Below are 20,814 nucleotides of genomic sequence, written 5' to 3' on the forward strand. Positions count from 1 at the left end.
TGAATCCCCAATCCTGCCTGCTTGCAACAACTCCTCCCCGGCTCCCGTGACAAGCTTTTTCCGACCAAAAGTCATAATATTATTATTTCGAGTTGGACGCGGAACGGACGGAATACGTATAGTATCTATATGTGACAAAATATTACAGCTGTAGCAGCTGCAGGTGACTCGGACAATATCCGAGTAAAATTACTACACAGAATTTGATGTTTTTGTCGAGTTGTCACACATCATAATATACGTACACATTAAACTATATTAATATAACTGATAATAATATATGTGCGCACCGTAAACGCATGCATATTTATTATTATATATTATATTCTATATGGTAACAACATGAGCTGCTGTAGTGACGTCGCGATGGCCCATCAATCACCGACCACGGAAAACGAGCTCTGAAGATTTTTTCACACCACTCGACGACATCTCCACCCCCCCCTCCCCCCTTTCCCGTACACCATCCATTACCGCTTCGAATTTCGTCGTCGCCCATTAATTACCGTTTCGTCGAGCAATGCAACGGGACAGTCGTGGTGCGAAAAAGGGATTTGTAATTACCGGCGGCGACGGCCTATAAAAGCCCGGCGATGGTAAAAAGGACGCCGCTTTGTGCACTATATTATAATATAATATTATAAAGGCGGAAAACCCCGCAGAGTGTGTGTGCGTGTAATTTCGAGGAGTGTGTAGGCGAGACGACAGGACGCGATCGTTTACAGGGAGGGACCGCAGACGTTGGGTCTATATTAAATAATTATTATTACCATATTATAATAATATCATCGCGTAGCGTATAAAGGCGACACGAAGGAGACGAGACGCGTACGTGTGAGAGTGCCTGATACTGCGGAAGCGGTGGTAGACCCGCGTTTTAATTTCGCCGTTTATATACGCTACCACTACATCCACTACGACCACTTCTATCCCCCCCCCCCCCAATCACCCATATCATGGGCAGAAGAAAGAGAGAGCTGGCGTTCGCCAGGTTTACGCTAATTAAAACCGTTTTAGAGTCAACCCGACAACCATCTCCCCCCTCCATACACACATATAGTGCAAGTGCGTCGGTGTGCGCAAGCTCGCTAGTCAGAAACTTGTCCACATAATGCGAGTTTTATGATGTAGATAATATTATTTTAACACACTCACGAGAAGCCGACTGCCATAAAATAATCTATTATTATTATATTATATTATGTACACCCCAACGACGGAGACGTGACGTTGTACGCGCCTTGTTATCTGGGTTAACGTCCTACAACGAAAGTCCGTACGGAAACAGTTCTGCGGCGATCACTACCCTACCTACACATACCGTAGTATAATAACCTGGTCGGAAATGTTGATTTCGTTCGCCCAAGAGTACGCGAGTGAAAATAAGTACAATCCGAGTGGAGCACGATTACCGAACTAATTCACTCCGAACAGACGTGGACAATTATATTCATTTACGTGATTCGGCTTTTATTTGTAGAACTCCAAACATATAGCTCGGTCAAACTGACGAGTGGTAAGAATAAACAATTAATAATCCAGGGACGTACTCATGTACAATGAACACGGGTACCTTAGTCAGGCAACGCGTATGACATAAAATAGGTAGGTACAGCATAAAAAAAATCCCAAATAATAATTCTAAAAACCTTTGTGATCAGTGTACAATACAAAATTAGATTATGACGATGAGCAAATGTATTACGTCGATAAAAAATATCCTTCATTTGCGGGAAAAAAATAGTTATTTTATCAGTTGCCTATATTTTTTTTTCGGTCTTTTCCCCAAAGTGAAATCATTTCTTTCTCACAGACAGTACTCTAAAATTTGTCCAAACGACAAGCCTCAGACCGGATACAGGCATACAGCTGTAGCGAATGTTTTGGATACTCTCCGTCTCGCGGCTATTTAAAAATTCGTTTTACTTTTAAAACTTTTACAGCACTCAACGAGTAGCATATCCTCTCTGAGCTTCGACTACGCCGTACGAACCGCGTACACGTTACGCTCGCAGCGTTGAAAACGAAAAACAAACAGTGGCTATTTTCATCGAAATTCGGTCACAAAATTTAATAATATTTAATCTATCTTCTCTCCCTGGTATCATCACCACCCGCACGAGCATGCTGACGGCTGACGACCACGTATAAAACGATGTATCTGTTTCTGGGTGGCACTGCGTGACACATAATAACTCACGTTCATAAGAGAAAATAAAATGATTCGAGAGATATTGTAAATTGTTGAGTCGTCGTCGGGTCCGCCCATCCAATACTATTATAATATACGTACAATAATAATGCTGATAAACGACAATGTAGGGAAACTATCGTGCAAATCGAACAGAATTCGTTATCGATTTGTCATCATAGTCGATCACTTTTCGGTAAAAGTTCGATGTTTAATATCATAACTATAAATTATACTTACTTATTTAAAAATATAACACTCTACACATTAATTTCAAAAGAACATAACAATAAATAGTATATACATCTATGAGTATTTGAGTTATTTTAATAAAAATCGTGTAATTATGGAGTTTTTTTAACCACTTTTTTCGACTTGGTAATGGACTAGTTGAAGACAATTTATCAAGCAAACTTAGGAGGACAACAGGCGATTGTTGGTCCATTTCTCTGGTGCATCCCCTGCAGCTAAGTAACAGAGAATAGTTCGACAACGCGAAACCATAGACGACGTTTTATTATACTATCCCAACGACTAAAATATATTACTTGTTTCGAAAACATAATAAAAACTGTTTAAAATAGTTTTCATTTTATAATACTTTTATTGTACGGCATAACGGTATACTATTTCTTTTGACAATGCGATTGTCTTCAACTTTTGGTCGATAACTTTCTTTGTAAAACTTTTCGGTATCCTTAAATTTGCCGCCGGGGTCGTAATCGAATACTTTTTTCCCGCGAAAAAAATTACGACCTGGAAATTAATTTTAAAAAAATGCAGCATTATTATATAATAAAATATGTACTTCAAATGACGAAGCTTGAAAAAAACTGCGAAATTCTTTCGTTGACTTGCGGCGTTTATTCAAACGGTAATAGAAAGAACGCGCCTCGCCAAGCACCGAGTCGTTCAAATATTATTATTTATTTAGTCAATAGTCGAAAAGTCCATTTTTTCAAAAGTATCTATATTCCTCAGTCCTTCTTCAACATAATAATGTAAATCCAGAAGAAGTATTTTAATTATTATTATACGAGTATAATATAAAAATGTGTGAAAAAAATGAGCATCCTTTTAAATAATACACATTATTTTTTGTAAAAAACATGTTTATCTACTTTTTGATTAGTAAAACTGTATTATTGTCCATTTTGTTACTTAAGTCGATTAAAAACAAAATCAAAATTGTTACTTACAATATTTATAAATTTCAGATTGCAAATAGAAAAAAACCGCAACATAATATTAGCTACTACTAACACTCTAAAATATCAATTTCTATACAGACAGGTCTAAATTTTTACCTTCAATTAATAGAGTACCAATTCAATGTTATTTTTAAACAATAATTTTCCTATATCATAAATAAAAAACCAATTAAAAATGAATAAATTATATTATATAGGTGAATGTATTCTTTAATTCTTCGTGAAATAACCCAACACGAATTGGCTTAACTCCTACGTCGGAAATATCATAATATAGGTACGTAATATGGTATTATATTCAACGACAGAGTAGTTGATAACTTTGTAATTTTTTCGAGTAGCGTATACCGTATGGTCCCTGTGTAATTTACACGTAAAACCGCCTTTCAACGACGACAGCGACGATGACAACGTAATGTTGGGTATAGACGGTTCCGTTTTACGGCCTTTGAGGGGGGGGGGGTAAGGAGTATGGATTTCCACGTTAAACTAATAATATAAACGCACTGTGCATTCGGTGATGACGACGACGGCGACGACAGCAGTAGCAGCAGCAGCAAAAACAACAACAACGTCAATGACAACAACAGTAACAATAATAACGTAAAACGGGCACGTGTATACGAGTGTTTTTGCGCGTTTGTTTTCGACTGGATCGTTATCGCTGCGTTCCGACGCTTCGTAACACCGAAGCTACAACTATCTATTTCGTGATCCCTCACATCCATCACGCCATTCCAATTTCCGGTATAAGTTACCCGGTCATGTGTAATAATAATGGTGTACGGGACATTGTACGGATCTGGGATGACTGGAATGACGCGCACAGCCGATCGTCGTGCAATTATAATAATAATAATAATAATAATAATATGTGTATCAGCCGGTAGACAACGTCTAGTGGCAAAAAACGGAGCCGTCTCAGTTCCCGAAACTGCAAAATCATAATATAGTTTTATGCATGATAGATGTTCCCAGATTTTGGCCTGATATGATGTGCTCTCGAAAAATGTAAATTGTGCCCAAGTTAATGCTCATTGCAGTGTTTAAAAATATGTTGAAAATAATTTCGTGATAGGTATTCGTTACAATAGTGTTAAGCCGTGGACATGGTTCATATTATACCCTGCATACACCTTGCTCACGCCTATTGTTCTATGTTTGCCTTGGACTACTTATGATGTTAAGTCACTGTCTGTTGGTCCCGGGGTGCCACCCATACCAATTCAGATGTCAAAATATGTTGGGTAAATAGAAACGTGTTCTAGAAAACTTTCGACTTATATCAATCACGATCGATATCAGTGTGTGAAAAGCTTACTCTTTGATCAAAAATCTAAAATATCGTAGTAATAAAAAAAAATGTGAATAACCATAAAACGGTACAAACTGATTTCGACAGTTATTAGTACGCGCGTATGATAATACAACATGTATCCCAATACTATTTATGGAACTGCGTCAGTGGTAAAGCGTAGGTACCAGCTATTTGCAGTCGATCTCATCGATCACCATTTCGCGAAGAACGATAAGACGAAGACTTTACCTATCAGGAGAAACGTGATTTATTCCGTACGCTCGGCGGAACACTCGTTATTTCCGTCGGGCTCCCGATATCGGGACGACAACTATTATACTCGCGATATAATCGAGTGATGACGATGATAACAATATGTTACATCAAACGTAATGCTCTCACGTCGTTAAGCTCAACCCGTCCGCTTCAATAATAATATTCATGGCAGGGACTATTGTTCGACGAGAAATTCACGAATTCTAGTTAAGGTGGAGGGACCAAGACGTGCGAAATCCACACTCGACGAGCTTATAAACGTGTTATATTACTGTATTCCTTCATCAAGCGAGATCGTCTGTTTTACAGTCGCCTATTAAATTAATATCGTATATAATTATTATACATACCCGAATAATATAATATTATCGCCGTTCGTCATCGAAACTCCTGCGATATCGTGACGTACGACGATTTATTGCTGAATGTTATAAAATCTGATGTAATATTATATTAGTATTACTATTAATTATTGGACCCCACGCTGGCACTTCTAAAATAATTATGATACTATAGTTGTTATTCATCGTTAGTATGTTGTCGGGGACTTGATTTGTGCTAGCGAGATATAAAAGATATTATTTAATAAGTATATTTCCGAACGTTCGATAAAAATAAGTATCTAAAATTCAGTTTTAGAAACATTGATCTAAACTCTGAAGGGTGCAAAATGCTCATCTCAATATGCTCATCTCAATATGCTCATCTCAATATTGTCTGAAGTGTTATTATTTTACTGTACTATAGTTTAGTTATTTATAGGTATTAATCTAGCGGTCGTGGTGTACTTGAATTGCCTACCTAAGACGCCGTGTAACAATAGTCAATTTTCGGAAAATAATACCAATTAATACCTATTACAATTACTTATATTGACATACAATGAAATGCAATGAAATCGGACGATTAACTGACACAGTTATCGGTGTAAAAAAAAGTATCACGGGCTAACACTCCTGTGTAGATAACTCCAAACACAATACTTATTTCGATTTATTCAGACCGACGTTATAATATTATTCTATTTTTTTTCTATTGTAGTCCAAATTTGAAAAATTCTTAATATAATTATGACATATTCTATTTTTTTTCTATTCTAATACATTCTGCGCCCTGCGAAATTGAACCCTACAATAAATACCCACCAGGAAGAAAGCAAAGATGAGATAAATCACAGATCGTAATAATTATTGGCACGAGCTGAATTTTCATTTACTACGATGATTAGCTAGTCTGTAGGTAGACTTAGAACTCTACTGACGGATGCGCAATCGTGCAGAAGACAAAGCGTTTTTAGGACGTGGGAGGTACAGTGAATCAATCGTAGAACTCACAGACTTTTCCGGTTCATTAAAAAACCGATCACGGTCAACACACACAATATTATTATGAACTTTAAACTGCCATGAGGCGGTGTTCGACTTTTCGCTCCGAACGGCGCCAGGTTTATGATATATATCACGGTATACAAACGGATATAATGTAATAATATACGGGTTGATACCACGGGATAGAGGTGATCCGGGCGGGAGAACGGTTGGCCGAGACCGATTCCGCCGAAGTTTCGCGATAAATTACGTTTCACGGGCCGACGGTTTTGGTCGTCGCAGAACACGCCGCACAGTGTCCGCGAACCGAACGCGCGCGCCACCGGCTCGGCTAACGTTGTTTGAATATTTTAAAGCCGATCCTAATTACGTCGTGATTTATGACGGGTCGCTGCGGTCCAACTGAGGACGCGCGATGCACGGTCGTGTGGTGTACCTAAATATTCGCGAACGCCCTGTATACATGCAAACGTATTTTCGTGTATATGTTTCAGTTTCCAACCCCACACACCTCTCCGTTGAACAACGCTCGCGCCGCATCAAACCACCGCCACCGCCAAAGTCGTGTTCGGGGTATAACGAGCCAACGAGAGGACGACGGCGACAACGACGATGACGATAGTAATAATAATAATAATAATAATAATAATAATAATAATAATAGTAATAATAACAGTAATAACAGAGTCGCCGGACGGTGGAGCTTATAAGCCCGAGCCGGGCGATTCTGTGAACGCGAGAGCGGGTGACATATACACTGTACATATACATTGTGGCCGAGGACTTTTGCAGCCGGAAACAATGACAGTGTCGGGTGCCCGGAATGAAAAATGACAGTTGACCGTAGAGGTTCTTCTGTCGTCAATCAAAATGTCACTGGATCCTCACCGCCGGCCCACCCGACGTTTCGGGTAGTGGCTGTATTATACACATATATACGATGCACGACTCCGCCTATTCCGCCGCTGCAAGCCCCAATCCCCCCGCACCTCGGGTCGTCCTTCCAGCTGGTCACAAGTTTTCGTGTATACACGTATATATACATGCACACACCGCGCTTGTCGTGTGTCCTTTAATTAGACTCTCCGAGGGAAGGGTAGTTGAGGGGTAAGTTTGAAACGGGATTACGTCGCCCGTTGTCCCACCGCGCGCTCGCTAAAACCTTTTCGGACAGTTCATAACCGCAACCGATGCTGCCGCTGCTGCTGCTGTTGTAGATAAGGGATGGAGAGGGGCTGGTATATATTATATTATGGCTGCAGCCTCCGACTATGGCATATACGAGCGGCGGTAGAAGCGGCAGCGGCGTGCTAGTAGATTTTTTCATTAGTCCGAGAGAAAGAGAGAGAGAGAGAGGGAGAGATCGAGATAGAGAGAGAGAAATAATAATAATGAGAACCGAGAGCTGAACGAAAAAAAAATCTATTTACAACCCCTAGGTCGCGGGAGTATTAAATTACGTACGATTCTTTAGAAACTTATTATTTCGGATTTTTTTATTTTTTATCATCGTAATTACGCTCGGGGGACTCTGCATCTCGGCTGGCTGGCAAAACGAATATATTATATTATTATATACCACGCGACTACGGTTTATGATAATATTTCGCCGACTAAAATAATTACCATAGGTTTTCTTGACGAAAACTGTAGGTGATATTAATATAATCATTATTGACATATAGTACGACGAACGAATGGGATTTACTTAAATCAACTTCATTTGAAATATAATATTTGTTTTTTTCTTTCCCTTTCAAACTACAACTGTCACACCAAAAATACAGTTTTCTTTAAACATTTTACAAAATCGATTCAGACAGTTAAAAAAAATGCAGCACTACAATAAGAAACCTGACGGATTTTCGACATTTTCGTATGACAATCCGAAAATACATTTAATAAAAGGAGTTATATTATATTGTATAATACAGCTTTAGTACAGCGATCGATTGATCATGACAAAGACATTGCACAGTAGGCGATTCAACGTCCCGAAACGAAATCCTCGAATTTTGTCGTACTTTTAGGATATCCTAGCAATCGCCGATTTTGTCTAAAGTCATTAGTGTCACGTTCGTCACCGAGATTGTTCCCTCAATTTTCGAAAAATATGAAATATTGAACTCGCGGAGAGATAACGCGAATAACGTGAACGACTGAGATCCGATGTTAAAAGGGTGTCGGGAAAAATAAATAATAATGACTCAGTGGTTGGATCGGATACTGGTCGGTGAAATTTTCTGCGTAAATCTTCTTACCACCTCCAGTAATCAAATACAAGCATCTGACCTCGAATTATATTATTATGATTACTGTTAGTGTAATAGATTGAAGCAGAAGTCACATAATTTAATACATATTATAATAGTTTACGTAGGTCCGATTACAATGGTAATAATTACTGTGATACGAACCCCATCATCAGTATCGTATTTTATATAGTAGTAGGCATGAATCCCGCACCACGTTATAGAATAATAATCATATCATATTATCAACAGGATTGTATGTTTCGTGGATCGATCAGAGTCGATCTTTCGGGTCGCTAAGGAAACTTGTGCTACCTCTACGCTGCGACGACGCATCGTGGCATCACATTATTAATTATGATAACGATAAATTACTATATATATATATATATATGGGGTAAGTATATCGCATTGGCAAGACCACGAGACTTCGTTTGCGGTATTATTATTACTATTATCGTTATTATTGTTACACTCTGTTGTATATAGCTATATACACCCGACCCGTCTTGGTACAAGTCCAAAAAACTGCATTGCTGCAGGGACGTTTGCAGTGGTGGCTCGATTGCGCTCAACCCCTTCGCAGGAAGATTTCACGAAATCGTTTCGGAGAAAAGACGCAGCGGGGGTGTGATAAGGGGAAATGGAGATGGAGGCTAAGAGAGATTTTGGAACGGAGCCGCCACAGCCACCGTGACGCAAAACTATTAAACTCAATACAAACGCGCATCCGGTTTTCGGGCGAGAGTGATATACGTATGGGCAGGTATATACATATAATGTTATAATAACAACAACGGCACAAAAGGCCGTGTTCACCTATAGTATAATTTACGTACGTATATCACACAGAAATATATATATGTGTGTGTGTTGTATATGTACATAAAGGCCGTTGATGGAAGTCCCCCCCCCCGCCTCTTCAAACCCTGTCCACCCTGTTCTACACAGGTATGAAACACTATATTATAATACACACGTGGGCATGTATAGATACCCCTTTGTACGCCTACCTGGTATATACATTATGATTTCGGCGTTGACTTCTATTAGTTAGAGCGTGTGCGCATCGATAAATAAACCGGAATATATTATATGCGGAAACGCGGGCCAGTGATTAATTAATTTTACTAATGTGCTCGACCGCTTCTACCGCGATCGACGAGAATCGGTTTTGGCAACGATCCAAGGACGACGACCGTGAAGAAGAATCCGTTCGCCGGTTAAAACGTAATGTTAAAACGAGATACTGTGTACAATAATATAGTTTTCTCGATCGCATGTAAAAGCGTACAATCCCGTTTTTATGTTTAAATCATGCACTAAATTCATGATGATATCATGAATTTTTATCTACAGTCGAAATCTATATTCACAAAAACTAAGAATTTTATGGAATTTTAAGACAGTCTATGAACTTAAATAATGGTTGACGTCAGATAACGTAATCGAACGAATTAAGTTTTTAAATTATTCTATGGTATTATTGAGATAGACAGATATTATGCAGTATGTCATTTTGTATAATATTTAATGTGTCCTATTGTAAATTTTAATATTTTATAATTATTGATAGATAATATGATCACTAATCACTAAAATAAGTCGCCAATGATAGAAGCACAAACAAATATTTATATTATCCTATTAATGAAGTTATCCTTAGTAGAGTAACGTTAAAACATTATGCACTCGTTCAATTTTCAAATTCAGTATCTAGTTGAAGAATATTTTTAAATTGTCCCTTAGCTTAACGGTTTGCATTAAAAATAAAAAAATAATAAATAAATGATGTAAATGGCTCAACAGAATTTCACCATGTATGAGACACTAGATTTACAGTGAATTCACCCGTATTATTAACATTAACGTTTATAATTTAAACAATGTTCTGAAATAATCAACATGCACAATGTTAAAAGTTTATAACACAAAAACTATTTTAGATCTAATCTTACAATTTGGGTGTCATATTTTACATATATATGATATAACAAATAGTAAGTACTGCATACGCGCATAGACAATAACAAACCTCTAACCAAATAAAATGACATGACAGAAAAAAAAATGTTGAATTATTCCATCAACTGTTGGTACGATAACATTATGTAAAACTGACTAAGTTCACAGATTTTACAGATTTCGGGACCAGGAATACAATGAAATCGATATCGTCAGTGTATGCTATTTGTGAATTTGCGATGTATTTTCACGACTCCTTTACATCGAGTATAATACCAACTGTCCGCCCGAATAGTTATTGATTATTGAACGCTACGTATAATTATACATATAATGCACCTGCATACTGTATAATTTACTAAAATACAACCATAACCATACATCATTTTAATGCGTACTTAAAATATTGATAATATTATGTTAATTATACATTTACGAGCTCCCGGACTTCGGGTCCCGTCTACCTGCGGCGGTGGCGCCAGAAAACTTTCCAGCCAGAGTCTTCGTAATATATGTGGTTCATACTTTATTAATAACAGTGGAAAGTGAGAGTCGCCGTCTTTATTACTTTGTCCATTAACCCGTCGGAAATTACGTGAAAAGGACACTCGATACATTTATGCGACCGTCATGTGGTGTATATTAGTCTAAAAGTCTCACACCAACACTCGAGCTGGGGGAAGTCCATACCAAACTGATTAAAACGTCGACGGACCAACGCAGTTGCCGTTGTGATAGGAGTGGTACTAGGATCACCGTATTGGAATATTTCGATATAATATGATATTATGAGAGGGGGTTGTTGATGAGCTTAGTTTTTATCGCGGTCACAGCAACCACTAGCTGCATGCACACCTATAGACTATATACCGCATACCGCGAGGTTATCTGACACGATTATCCACTCGATGGCAGGCAGTACGGCAATCCGTCGGATCGTACTGTATTATTGCAGGAAAAGCGAGGGGGGAAACTGTCGACGGAACATAATATACTATTTATAAAATAATAATTATAAGATCATATAATGTTATAGGGCATACGCACTAGTCTTTGTTTCGTGTGTGGCGGCAATGGTGATGTATTCCGACGGCGTGACACAATAATGCCGCCACTGACGCCGCCGAGACGTCCGTTCATCGATTCGCGTGCTACGCTCCCGCCCCCGCTGCGGAAGTTTCGCGTGTAGACGGTTTAAACCGCAATAGCATTTTAGGACGTTTCACCCTTCCTCCCCCCCCCTCCCATCACAACCACGAACCGCCGGTAATTCGTACCGATAAAACAGTTCCACGTCAAAAGCATTTCCGACGAAACGTAAAAAAAAATAAATAAAAAGGACGGAATAAAACACACACGAGACGACGTCCCTCTGTAAACGTTGACGGAAAAAATTCTAAGAGCCGTTGTCATAATACGTATAGAAAATACCGTATAAAATACGCGTAACAATATGTATACATTCTCTATCGAACGTTTCTCAGAGTTCGTCGTGTCTAATAAAAATAAAAATAAAAACGTTTTGTCGAAACGTCAAACGCACTATATAATACTATAATAAGATATACCTATACCTACGAACGATATCAGTGATTGTTTTAACGGCTAAATCAGAAATTTTTTTGTGACCCAACAAACTGTTGTTGAAGCGTCTAGTAGGAAAAACATTGTCAACAAATAACATAATAATAAAATAATGATATAGTGGGCATTTGTAATCGAGAGGCGGAGAGCTTGTTCACATAATAAGGTTGGATATAGTGCGATCTAAGAATAATACATACTTGATAATCCATACTATACTAATAATTAGTAATTATTACTATCAGTCACTAATAGGTGCTATGTTGATCAATGCACAGTAACTTATCTTTGTTTGTATACAAATGTATTATCTATATGATTTTAGCGATTGAGCTTGCGCATTATATTTTATTATACTACATTGTCTTAACCAACCTTCTAGTACACCGTTTGATTAAACCCGAACATGTTGTGTTGGTTTTCGTTTTTGTTCTGTTTCAAATTTGATTAAATGATATTCATTTGGTTAAATCGTAAAAAGCAGATACCATAGGTGAAAAGTTAATACTATTATTTTTTTACTTAACAATCAAAAATCATGTCTACAAAAAAAAATAAGCCTACCAATATTTATTTTCAATAGACTAATTAAAAGTAGATATAAAATTATAAATTGCAGGTAAAATTATTAAGTTTTTTTTTTTCAAATGTTTAATATAATTAATTTACTAGTACTAAAAATAAAAATGAAATATAAAAATAAACAAAAACATGAGTTATTAGATTATTTCAATTTTTTTTGTTAATTTTACGAATCATCAACTCCCTTCCTATTTTTCTTCCCATAACCTTAATTATAGAATACTCACATAGAGGGGAGAGAATCTGTTGAAAAATTGATGGCTACTCAAGGGAGCGTAGGGAGTAACTTAAAAAAGGTTGAGAAACATTGGTGTAGACACTCAAATGGTATACTTAAATTGGGTTTATTTACCAAATGGATGAAGAGAAATAATGTCACGCACATTCAAGTTCGTATTTAGAATTATGTACTGTAACAATATAATATTATAGTGCGATGGTTAGGTATACCGCAGCAAAATATATAATTCGGAAAACGAGGAAAAATAAAATACAACAAACAGGAGATCGCTTTGTGAAATTGTACTTTTTCGATTAATACAAAAGACATTGGTTCGTACATTTGACATGCTCCATATACATATACATACACGAGTGCAAAAATGCAGTAAATTAAACTTAAGTGAATTTGTAAACATCTATAACAATGCGAGAACAACGAGCGCACAAAATAAACGTTCGGGTCCTGTTGGGATAACCCTAAGTCTGGTCCGGGCAAACAATGAAACGTACATTAAATGTATTTTTGTTGTCACAAGGAACGTCTTTAAATGGGCCGTGGACAGATTTCGAAAACAAGGGTCTTGACATTAATTCGATCGACTAAGCCCTGAGCATCCCAACTTTATCTTCAGAAATGAGTAGTGCAGTATATATTATATATAGTAGTGTTTCGCTTCCCCAAAGTATCTGTCGTCTGTTGTTGAATTATGTAAATATAAAGCTCTAAACGAAAAAAAAAATAATAATAAGCGAATTTGAATAATTCTTGTCTTACAAAGATAAATATTCATCGATTAGCGATTCTGAAACGTCTTAAAATTCGGTAATCCAATTAAAAGATGACGACAATATCAATGTGCATTAACATAATATATTATAATTTTCCCATAAAACTCTTGACTTTCATTGGGTTTCAAAAATAAAAAATATATTATTATTCATTTAAAACGATATAATAATTAATACGAAAATGTAAACGAAGAAACTCGTCACCGCAGGCAGTATAAAACAGTAATAACAGTAACTTGAGAGCTTTTTGCGACATCTCGATATTATTATTTATTTTGCGTACGCCAAATATTTATTGCAGACGAGTTTTACCTTCTACAGGTAGCTTCGAGCGGATTACCGAGGAAATCAAAAACTCCACGGTGTCCCTCGGGATTAATAAAATTTGAAAAAGTCAAACGGATCTCGCATAGGTATGTGCAATTGTATGCACTCACATTTTTTATTTTTAAAACACATATTGAAATTGCGCATTTTATGACATGTCCCGGAGATGTAGCCGCCGCAGTATAAATGGCACGCAAAAGTTATAAAAAAGTCATAACTGTGCAACAACAACCATTAAAATAATAAATGCAATCGGAAGTCAAAAATTGAAGAAAATATCAATTAAATAATAATAGTAATAATATTACACTATATGATATGAAGCCTGGAACCACTATGATACTTTAACGTCATATAATATTATTATGATTATTCATAAGCCGTACTTTTTTGTACACCTATTTGAAACCATAAAAATGATCTCCTTCGAAATTATACAGTATTATTGTTTATCTTCAACGTGAGATAATCGATTGTTTTGTTTTGATCAAACCAGCCTTCAGTCCTGACAGTTTATCATATTATTGTATATTAAACTAAATAATACATCGTTATCAGTGCACGGTCCACGGGAGTCATGTATGAGTATAACGTGAAGGGTACAGTTACTTTGGGAACCTCGAAACCTGCCATAACCTAACCTTGTTCAGCAAGTATTTTATAAATGCAGGTATAGCTTCAAAAAACTTGTGTACTATATTTAAAAAATTATAAAGCTTCAGGCGTCCTAACCAGTGTCGTTACATATGATTTTTGCCTCGTGTACAGCGGTATAAAATATGTAAAACTTTGCAGATCCTTGTCAATCGGCGACCGCCGTCGATGCCGCAAAGCAGGGTCGGTAGGGCGGCCGCATTATATTATTATTATACAGTCTGTCTTTATATAGTGGCCCGATGAATGCCGTCGTAGTATTATATTAATATAATGACGGAGAAACCATTGTTTTCATAACCAGCTTTAACCTCGAAAACCACATTTACCGCGTTCAGCCAATATATTTGTATTATATTTTAACTTCAACCACCGCGCCGGATGCTAATTTCGTTCTAATCGACTGCAAGCGCGGTGTAAACTTCATCCCGGAGACGCGACCGAAAGGAATTAATTATTATAAACAACGGCGGTGGATGTCGTACAATTATAATATCATCGTCGTTACGTGATAATTCCGAATTCGGCGTGTGCCACGCACCATATTATAGTATATAGTTGGGACTTAGGTGGCTAGGTAGAGGAATATCTGCATCATTATACAGCGTCACCCAACGGTCTTGCGGTTCACGATAACGCAGAATCTGTAATTATTATTGGAAGATCCCGTCCCTATATTAAATTTGCTCCTGATTAACAATCTAAAATACCTACATATTGGTACAAACATATTGACATAAAAAAAACAAAAACGATCAAAGAAGAACCATACGTACAAAAACCTCGAATATTGTAAGATATCGATTTCCTTTTGCAATATTTCATATAATGTGGTTCCGGTTTGAATATAATATAGAAAATCGCTTTTATCAAAACCATTTTTTCATACGGTATTATATAAACTTATTGCAAATGATATCCATTAAATATATCACTTCATATAAATAAAATGTATTAAAAAAATAATCTACTTTACGGAGTTAGATTAGATTGGTAAATTACATCTTTTTAGGGACTCTTTTGGCATTCACAACTAAAATTAACTTTGGCACGCGAGCACGAAAAAAAACAAGGGGTATCAAAATTGCGAATAATCAGTACTGATCGAATGAAATTGATAAAATGCATTGTTTGATTTCCGGTGATTCGCCTCGTCCGTAGTTCATAAATATAGATGTTATTGAGACTCTATAAATAGAATGATGGACAATTTGCAGGAGAGTAAATAACAAAACATTACACTAATACTTATAGATTTCATAGGAATATATCCTATATTGTTCACTTTATTTTAAATAGACATTATGGTTTTAATGGCTCAAAAAATATTAAGAGAAAAAAACACTGAACAAAAATGTTTGTAATAAATTAAACAACTTACAAGTCGCATACTTAGAAATCACGGGATTGTCCTCAACCCACTCACACTTTCCACTTCGGAAAAAAAGTATTTTGATTAAAATCGGAGCCTTACACCCACTCACGTCACCGCTAAAATGTGGTCCGGAATTTCAGCAGAGGGAGTCTCAAATACAGCGTGTTATGGCATGTGGGGTGGTGATAAGGGGCGCACACGTTTCGATACCGTCGGAATTCCACATCCAGATATTTCAAAACAGTAATAGCTAGATTTTACTGCAGGTTTGACCATCTGCTACTACAAACTACTACTATCAATACGTAACTGCCCGCAGGCCGATCGACCAAGCATGCTCACCACCAATGGCCCCATTTCCCCCGTTCTTGCGGTAACGAAGGCGCTTGTGTTATTTTTGCGATGCGCAGTCTAAAGCGAATAACTGTGGCAGAAGTCAGAGGAAAAACTTTAGAAACAGTGTCGAAATTGAAAACATTTTGTCCCGAACCATTAGCGTGTCGATGGCGCTGCCATCAACCATGATGGTCCATGGACAACCATTATTAGTGTCATCAACATGCAATCATAATATTCCAGCAGTCTAGCCGAAGACTTTGGTTAAAAAACTAATAGAGTATGAGAGTCTGCAAGTCTGATATTATAGATGATATTTTTACAGTAGATTTTGGGTATTATTACAATAGCAACATTTTAATGAAACGATACCTACTCAACTCCTCGAAAAACTCCATTCGATGTTATAAATTATAAATCACCGATGAAGTAAACAGCAGTCGTTAAAACGGGTCCGGAGGAGCCGTCCATATTTAATTAAAGACCGACGTCTAAAAACGGAGCTATTCGTTTTATCTTCCACGGCCGCACTCTGAAAACCAGAATCCCGACCGAATATCGATCGGAAACTATATATTCACGCTCATGCACTGTCTTTCGAGGAGTAAAATCCCAATGTGTACCTGAGTATAATATATACTACCATGTGTGTGTGTGTGTGTGTGTGTGTGTGTGTGTGTGTGTGTGTGTGTGTGTGTGTGTGGGAGAGAGAGAAAGAGAGTGAGAGCGGATTCGAGAAATTCGCTAGGGACTTCCTTACCGCATCGAATAGTGATGGTGGGACGGCGAGCGTGCGAGGGCGGGATTTAAATTACAAAGAAAGCGTCCGCTGGGCTTTGGTACCGCAGCACCGGAGTGAAATAAATAATAATAATAATGAAAAACAGTAGAGTGGAAAAATAAAACCTCACCAACGACTATCACCCGGTGCCTATATAATATATTGTATAAATACCTCCGGTCCGGTATAATATAATATAGGGGTGGAAATTTACCTGAGAATCGGGCGTGAAAATGACTTTCCGAATCGGGCGCGCATCCCCAGCACGAAACCTCACCGCTCGCCATTTCAAGTTTTTTTTCGGACTGAACTGAATTATACATGCGTGATGCTGCGATACGAATAAAAATAAAACTCTTGTCCGGATATATTATACAGACCGTCTAAGAGTTTTGCATGTAACGAAATAATGTATAAACTGCAGGTACTACTCTCGATCGAATCGAAACGGTCCGCTTAAAAAGGACGTCGTCATCACACGTTAATCGCATACGAGATAAGCTGACTTTCTGTAAGATTTCGTGGGAATCGCAGACCGTCCAGGGAGGCCCACCCCGTCCTCAAAGTTCAATCCACCATCTGTGTGTAGTGAGAAACTGTAGAAAACTCGCTATTTTCGACATCTCAATGTCAATTTAAAAAAAAAAAATAATATTTAAATCTTTACTAGAAGCCTAAAATTACACTGTCAAGCATTCGTGTTTCCGAGCCACATTTATATTATATTATGACAAGTATACAGCCATTAAAGTCTTTGTGAATAGTCGAGAAAGAAGATTTTAAGGCAAGTTGGAAAAGTTCGAGAGGCAATGACCTGGTGTACAGATTATAATATTATTAATTGAAACCGTGCATATAATACCTCTAATCATAAATTTATTTATTTTGCAAAACATATTTTCAGAACCAAGACTTCTATAGTAATTTTAAAGCAATTTTCCCAAAATAATGGACCCAATGATTAATATTTATTTATAATATTGTACATAGAAATGTCACTTATAGGGTAAATCGGTTTATCGGTTATTTAAAGAACCTAAAACATAATTGTAATCATTATAAAGGTTCCATGCTCGGGATTTAAGACTAAAATATTTCTCAAGACTAACAGAAACAACTGTTAAACACTTGATAGAACGACTACATATAGCAAGCCTCATTCCGAACGAAAATCGATGAATGCAAACCCCGTTTTTATAGAATTATAATACGAGTATTCAATTAATTGAATTTAGACGAAATTGTATGAGTAAATTTTTCATGAAGTTTCACATTTTTCGAGTGTCCGAATTTATTACAAATTATATAATTTAATGTTTCTCAAATGTCTACTCTAATTTTTGTCGTTTCCATAAATGGATCCAAAAACAATGTGTTGTAATGTATAGTTGCACTGTAAACACTTGTAATGATCTTAAACATTTTGATTTTTTTTTATAAACTCATTTTAAAATTAGTGGACCGAACTTATAATTCATACTCTTATTTCACCGCATATTAAAATAAAGTTTCACATTAAACCGACAATATCGCATATTATTTAAGTGCATCGGTGCTAAATCAAATAAATAATTCGAATAAAAAATTCTAAATCACGTGAAATAGACTTACCGGTATGCGTCCTGAGGTGGGCTTTCAAGTGCGAACTCTTCGTGTACACCTTCTCACAGCCAGGATACTTGCACTTGTGTATCTTCTTGGCGGCGTCCGGTGACAGGTGGAGCCTTGGGTGGTACGCGACGGCGGCAGCCGTGGTGATGGACAACACCGGGGCGTGGACAACGGCGGCCACGGCGGTGCCGGGCTCGCGGTGCGCGGGCGACGCGGCGGCGATCGTCGTCGCCACAGCGGCCACGGCGCCGACCGCCGTCCGGCCACCGACGGTGACGGTGGTGTTGGTGCTGGCGTTGTTGGTGCCGGCGGTACAGGTACTGGCGGTGCTGACCGGGCTGACGGTGGCTCCCGACGCGGCGGCCGGGGCAACGGTCACTTTCAGCAGACCCGCAGTGGTGGTGGCGGCCGCTGACGTGGAGGGGGTGGACGCGGTCGCGGCGGAAGCGACCCGACCGGAAGTGCCGGCGGTCGAGGCGGTGGCCGCGGCTTTTGCGGCTGCGGCGGCTGCTGCTGCCGATGACAGCAACGACGCCACCACGGTCGGCGACACGTCTGTTTCGTCCGGCGGGCTGGGTGGTGGCGTCGCGAATCCGGACCAACACGTCGAAGGCGAGCTGCTATTGGACGTCACACTACTCTCGCAGTCCAGGCCCACCTCCACCTCCACGCGTGTTGACCACGTCGTCAGCCATGGTGACTCGGACCGCGTCGGCGAGGACGATACCATCGGTTCTTCCTTCAGGTACCGTTCCATCTCGTAACAAGTCTGTAAAAACAATATTTATATTATAGTTGTGTGTTATTCATGTTATTTATTTGCAAATACATTAACCTAAACAATATGAACAGCAATAATATTTGTTGGTAGATTTCAGACACAGTGTTGTACGACCTGCTTTTTACTCAACGGCCCTTTTAAATTTCAAAAATCTTACCACCCTCTAAAACACTTCTCTCACCACTCCTAACCCTAATAATAATATATTTAAAAGACTGGTGACTATTTTTTTACCATAAAGGTTTCATTAAATGAAGTAAAAATCACAAGTTACTCTTAGCTAGCAGTGTAATTTTCTTTTCTTAACCTATAATTGGAAGATGAATATGGTTGCACACGAGTACACGACCATTGACCCCCTCAACACAGCCTCATTAAGTACAAAATCAATATAAAATTATCATCGTTCCGGGTAAAAGACAAAAGACTGATTTCCCTAGCACTTCGCTAGTGTCCTAGTGTGTACTTACAGTATCTAGGGCTTAGCGATCAATCGAGTTCACATTAGAAGCCTCACTGTATACAGACAAATAAATAAACTCCAGAAATATATTTTGAATAAGAAATGTCGACAGACATCCCCCTCTCATTCTTTCCGCCACACAAATCATTCCGTCTTCATAAATGTTTATTAGGTACTTGTTGTATTCGTCGCATACAAATCGTAGGCATTCATTTTCTGAAAAACTTAAATAGCATTTCTTTGAGAAGAGTATTTTGCCATTGCAAAAACAGAGCATTTTAATATGACAAACCTTTTCAGTCATTTCATCGCTATAATACCAATATCATAATATACGTGCGCCATTCTTGGCTTATTCAAAGCCACTTTGACTGTTTTGCATGATAATAATATACATATACGGCTGGTGGGGAAAACCTGAAAATTCCCGTGGGACACACTGCGCTTATTAATAATAAGAATTATTATTATTTTTATTACCTATTGGACGTGCATCGATATTACAAGAACGTCGCAACTAACTGTTAAGCAGTGTTATAGTATACGACGACGTTAGACAAAAGCTTTCTTATATATTGGTATAAGAAATACTACAGTAACAAATATCGTCGTTGGCTGCTGCCGCGCGGACGTTAATGCCTGTGGTGGCGGAGGTGTACCTATGTATGTTACTCACTTTAAAAATCAATACCGACCGATATTTTATTCGCAATACATTATGTTATAAATGTTAATTACGTGCCAAACCTATGCAGTACGACAGTGCATATTATTATAATATACCGGTCG

At 37.9% G+C, this 20,814-nt stretch overlaps 1 protein-coding gene across 3 annotated transcripts in view; it reads right to left on the minus strand.

The window, feature by feature from the left end:
• LOC111034634 (Krueppel-like factor 6) overlaps nucleotides 1-20,814 on the minus strand; it is a 215,946-nt gene that overhangs the window by 7,561 nt on the left and 187,571 nt on the right. For all 3 annotated transcript variants that reach the window (XM_022315933.1, XM_022315934.1, XM_022315935.1), the window contains exon 3: nucleotides 18,782-19,550. In XM_022315933.1, coding sequence (XP_022171625.1) covers nucleotides 18,782-19,550 — 769 coding nt within the window. The remainder of the gene's footprint in view (nucleotides 1-18,781; nucleotides 19,551-20,814) is intronic.

Source organism: Myzus persicae, unplaced genomic scaffold, assembly GCF_001856785.1.
Source record: "Myzus persicae strain clone G006 unplaced genomic scaffold, MPER_G0061.0, whole genome shotgun sequence".
Classification (NCBI taxonomy): domain Eukaryota; kingdom Metazoa; phylum Arthropoda; class Insecta; order Hemiptera; family Aphididae; genus Myzus; species Myzus persicae.